Genomic DNA, 5549 nt, shown 5'->3' on the forward strand with positions numbered 1-5549 from the left:
GAAAAAACAAACACTTTCCAAAAGGTGCAAGTTTCCTACTAAAACAGTTTCCTTAAAAGAAGCAGAATCCAATGTTTTTATTTTCAAAGTCAGGCAAGATTTCTCGATGAAATACACAATAAGTGTCCCTTTTCTTTTCAGCACCTGAAACACTGATTCATTTTACACTACTGCTCCAAAGTTTGGAGTCAGCAAGACTTTTATTTAGAAAGAAATGAATACTTTTATTCAGCAAGGATGCATTAAATTGATCAAAAGTGATTAAGACATTTATAATGTTACAATATATTTCTGTATCAAATAAATGCTGTTCTTCTGAACTTTCTATTCATCAAAGAATCCTGCAAAAAAATGTAGCTCCACAAATGAATAAAATATAAAGCAGCACAACTGTTTTCAACATTGATAATAATAAGAAATGTTTGTTGAGCAGCAAATCAGCATATTAGAATGATTTCTGAAGGATCATGTTGCTGAAAATTCAAAAAGCTTTGATCACAGGAATAAATTACATTTTAAATATACCAATGGAAAACAGTTATTTTATCTGCAATAACACTTCACAATATTACAGTTTTTACTGATCAAATAAATGCAGCCTTGGTGAGCATGAGAGAGAAATCTCTTACCAACCCCAATCTTTTGAACGATACTGTACTTGTGAAAATATGTTTGGTGAAGGAACGTGAGCGATCTGTGATAAACCACTAGTTCATCGGGATTCGTTTGAACAAATGATTATTTTGAGCAAATTGATTGACTGCCGTTTTCAAACAGTTACCCCTATTCCACCAAAATGACGCTGGTGCTCAGCTGGGGGATCTGTGAATCTCTCGATTTAATTAATGTAAATAATTGTTACTGCATAACCTTCCTACAAATAACCACAGTGCATCACTGTGCTTAAATATAACGGCCAAAGTTACTGTGAAACGTCAAAAATAAAACCAGTGTTTGCAAGCCAAATGTGAGTCACCGCATCAAGCATTTCCATTAAAGGGATAGTTCACCCAAAAATGAAAATTTGATGTTTATCTGCTTACCCCCAGGGCATCCAAGATGTAGGTGACTTTGTTTCTTCAGTAGAACACAAATTATGATTTTTAACTCCAACCGTTGCAGTCTATCAGTCCTATAATGCATGGCAATGGTAACAAAATCTATGAGTAAAAAAATCATGCACAGACAAATCCAAATTAAACCCTGCGGCTCGTGACGACACATTGATGTCCTAAGACACGAAACGATCAGTTTGTGCGAGAAACCGAACAGTATTTGTATCATTTTTTACCTCTACTACACCAATAATATATATCTACATGTAATCTAATAGAGGTAAAAAATGATATAAATACTGTTTGGTTTCTCGCACAAACCGATCGTTTCGTGTGGGTGCTTTCACACCTGGCCCGTTGTTTCGGAACCTGGCGCGTTTTCCCCCTTAGCTCGGATCGTTTGGGCATATGTGAACAGGCAATCGCGCCCGGATCCACGCCAAAACAATCGGTCCGAGATCGCCTGAACGAGGTGGTTTCGACTCGATTGAAAACGAACTCTGGAGCGGTTCGATTGTAGTGAGAAAGCAATCCAATCTAACGGACCAACGAACCAGGCTATATCACAATGTATAAAGGGTAATCACGTAAGTTCCGTGAAAAGCATTAGCTTTGTTGTTTTGCTAATACTTCAAAATGAACCTGTGAATGTCTGTGGGTGAGCACGTCTTCGCCATTCAAAATAAAAAAAGCACACTTTCATTTTATAATGCCGTCTTATTGCTCTTCTTCCTAGTAGGTGCATTTTAAAAATGTTTTCCCGATGAATCCTGGACTCCTGCTCAAAATGATAAATGAATATAAGGACAGCTACAAAAAAAACCAACAATAAGCCCGCAAAGCTGTTGTCGTTCCATCCTGACGGATGACGGAATCCCGGAAAATAAACCGTGAAATGTTGACCAATGAGAGACAGTTTACTCGCGCGTGACTTGTATTAACAAATTTCGTCCGTTTAGAAACTTTGCCGTGTGAAAGCGAACCGCACCAAGAATAAAAAGCAACATTGTAATAATTTTAATCTGTTTCGGAACAAAGCAATCGATCTACAGGTGTGAAAGCACCCTTAAGACTGCTTTGATGACGATAATGCAAGCGATCTAGTTTTGATGTTATCAGTTCCTTATTTGAAACCAGTAGCAATCTGAAACGGTCTAGAACGTTTCGCTAACGTACCCATTAGGTTATGAAAACATTTTACATTTTCTAAGAACATTCAAAAGGTCCAGTTTAAAAACAAACAAAAGGTCCAGTTTAAAAACAAACAAATGTTCCAGTTTAAAAACAAACAAAAAAAGTTGTAAAAAAACATTTTTTTCTTGGTTATACAAACATAAATAAGCCAACATTCCATTTGATCATTTTGCAGACATTATGGAAATGTTACCATTGAATGTTCTCTGAAGTAGTAACATTTAAATACATTATACAAATATGCAACTGAAACATTATAGAAAAAAACATGCCATGACTGAGGTATAAATAACATTTTTGTGCTAATGGTTGGAGAACATTATTAAAGACCAGATAACTACAACAAATGCTTTATTAAAGTTACTGGAAGAAGGTTTGTTCATAACTTGCCAGAGAAATTTGCCAGAATGTTAGCCAAAGTTATGAGAAGTCACTGATGTCTGTACTATTAAACTAAACTGTCAGTGTTATTCGAGTAGGTAGTTAAAACTGTTCAACTAACTTGCAAGATTCCCTTCAAAATGTTTCTCAACCACAACAACAGTTGACCTGAAAGAGATAAAAAAAAAAAATCAAAATGTTGCGTTTTGAATCACAATTTCTTTCGGAATGCACAAAATCAAGCATCTGACATTCACATACTGTACTTGCACATGGTATGTTTTGGGAAACTTCTTTTGGATGCTCGTCTAATGTTTTTTAAATGTACATTTAAAAGTAACGTTCCCAAAATGTTTGCAAATTATAAAATGGAATGTTCCAGTAACATTTGCAAAACCAAGAAAAAAACGTTCTAAAACACTAAAAAAGAAACGGTACATTTTGAACATGCAGAGTGTTTATAACTTTAATGGGAATGTTGGCAAAACATTAATAGAACATATTTTTGTTTGCTGGGAAATGCTTCTAAGCACAGGTGGAGAGCTGTAGATCCAACCACAGTTTTGTGATGATTTTCGCAAATGTTTGTTGGAACTATGGATTCAGGAAACACCAAAATCATTGAACTATGTTGGTAACGACGGACCATAGTTGGCAAAGAAGAAAACGCATCCAGAGCGGTTGAAACACACCCAGAGCAGTTCTAGACTGGGCACCAGCTCCAGCACCGACATCTTGTCATGGAAAAGTGGAACATATGTTAAAAAAAAAAAAAAGCACAGAAATTTATTAAAGTTACAAAAAAGAAATCAATAGAAAAAAACACTAATCCAAGAAACCTACTGTTCCCATGATGCCAGAATACATGACCGCATGCTCACGTGATTATGAAAGAAAGAACGGCGCTTTCATTCACCTGCTCGAAAGAAAAGAGCGAGTCGCATTGAATCTAAAAGGTGCTTCGATAACGAATGTCGCAGGATAAACAACCACAAAAACAAAAGCCAACGAATGGAACACAAAACATCTGGGGGGAAATGGTGAAAAGCAAGCAACCGAAACAGAACCGCATTCACATTATTGAGAAGTTCCAGTACGGGACCGGTAATGTTCATACAGGATCTGACACAATGGAGAGTGATGCAGCTGGGACCCGGTGAAACGGTTAGTGTTCGTCTGGGCACGGGGACGAGGACAGGTAGCCGTTGGTGCCGTTGGTCCCATTAGTCTGATGTTTCTGAGAGGGAGGAAGAACCTCGTCTTCATCAGAGCTAGACTCAATGTCACTGCGGTCATCTTTTGACACCTAGGAAGATTAGAGAGATGGTTAAGATGACAGTACATACTTTAGCTAGCACTATATTTTGACAATTAGAAGTGACTTTGCTTTCTGACCACCCAGGTGTGACAGTTTTTTGACATTTTAGACGTTTGTGGTCAGTAAGACTTGTTAATGTTTTGGATAGAAGTCTCTTCTGCTCACCAATGCTGCTTTTATTTGATCAAAAATACAGTAGAAACAGCAATAGAGTGAAATATTATTACAATTTAAAATAACTGTTTTGTATCGGAATATATTTTAAAATGTAATTGATTCCTGTGATGCAAAGCTGATTTTTTTGGATTCTTTGATGAACCGCATTTATATGAAATAGAAATCTTTTGTAACATTATAAATGTCTTTACTGTCATTTTGGATCAATTTAATGCATCTTTGCTGAATAAGTGTTAATATCCTTAAAAAAAAAATCTTACTGACCCCAAACTTTTGAACAGTAGTGTTTCTGAGAAACAGACCGTTAACATAACTCTGAGAAGTTAAATGCAGGACAATGGTGTTTTTGTTTTTTTTGCTGCTAATTAAATGGCAATTTTGCACCAAACTCTTTTTTTTCAATCACCTACTTACATGTAAAGGATTCCATTTTCCCGCCTTTGATGGCAGCGATGAAGACAAAGACGAGAAAAAAGCACATAAACAGAGGAATACAGGTTAAAGTAGTTAGTGAACCCAGTTTGATAGCAATCGTGTAACAATCTGAGTTCTATATCAACAATCTCTGATTCTCTGCCAATGGTCACATTTCTGATTGCGATCATTGGATCATGAGTGCCTCATTTAAAGGCTGAGGTCATTTATTTAACATCGTATTTATCTCCTATTAAAATACTCAGTTGCTCATGTACACACATTTACAATCTTCATGTTTGTTTGATTTGTTTATATGAAGCACCATATGGAGACACATTACACGTATGAAGCATGTGTGTGTACATAAGCAATATTGGATGTTTTATTTGCAGTATTGCAGCTATTAATACTGATATGAATTTTGCTGCTTCAGCTTGGTAACGTCAGTTTATTATAAAGCAATTTATTGCATTTTGATGAATGATTAAGAAAATGTATTTTTTGCAATAACATACAGTAAGTTAACCATTCACAATAAGACCAGGAGCATGTACTAAAGTAAAAAATAGTCAATTTGATTTCATGCTGACTTTGAAAGCTATGTAATCAGCAGAAAATTCAACTCCCTCAGACTACATGTTAACTGTTTACACCCTTCATAAATGCAGCAATAGCACTATTCAGACAGTAATTGTTTCTCATGGGGAAGTTAGGTAATTTCAACATTAACAAGAGCTAGATAGTGATTTTATTGCTGTCCAAATCCAGAATGTTTTTCCTCCCACCACCCGTGTGAAAATTCCCATCTGAATTACCTTCTGTTTTTGACAAGCACTGAGGTCGTGCTGTAATTTAATTGCCATTTGAATTAGGGCTGAACGATTTTGGAAAATAATCTAATTGCGATGTTATTTACCAATATTGCCATTGCGATTTAATATGCAATTTTTTTTAAAGCTCCCTATGTTCTGTATTATTAGTACAAAGACAAGCAATAAATCATTGTA

General features: G+C 35.8%; 1 protein-coding gene across 1 annotated transcript in view; it reads right to left on the reverse strand.

Annotated features, from left to right (window-relative positions):
• Positions 1-3415: 3415 nt before the first annotated feature.
• The window catches only part of LOC107677898 (ceramide synthase 6-like), a 51662-nt gene continuing 49528 nt past the window's right edge, over positions 3416-5549 (reverse strand). Inside the window, exons 11-12 of the mRNA XM_016472966.1 lie at positions 4540-4563; positions 3416-3936 (exon numbers count right to left, since the gene is read on the reverse strand). Of these exons, the coding sequence (XP_016328452.1) occupies positions 3796-3936; positions 4540-4563 (165 nt within the window). The 3' untranslated portion in view covers positions 3416-3795. The remainder of the gene's footprint in view (positions 3937-4539; positions 4564-5549) is intronic.

Source organism: Sinocyclocheilus anshuiensis, unplaced genomic scaffold (genome assembly GCF_001515605.1).
Source record: "Sinocyclocheilus anshuiensis isolate Anshui unplaced genomic scaffold, SAMN03320099.WGS_v1.1 scaffold164, whole genome shotgun sequence".
In the NCBI taxonomy this organism is placed as follows: domain Eukaryota; kingdom Metazoa; phylum Chordata; class Actinopteri; order Cypriniformes; family Cyprinidae; genus Sinocyclocheilus; species Sinocyclocheilus anshuiensis.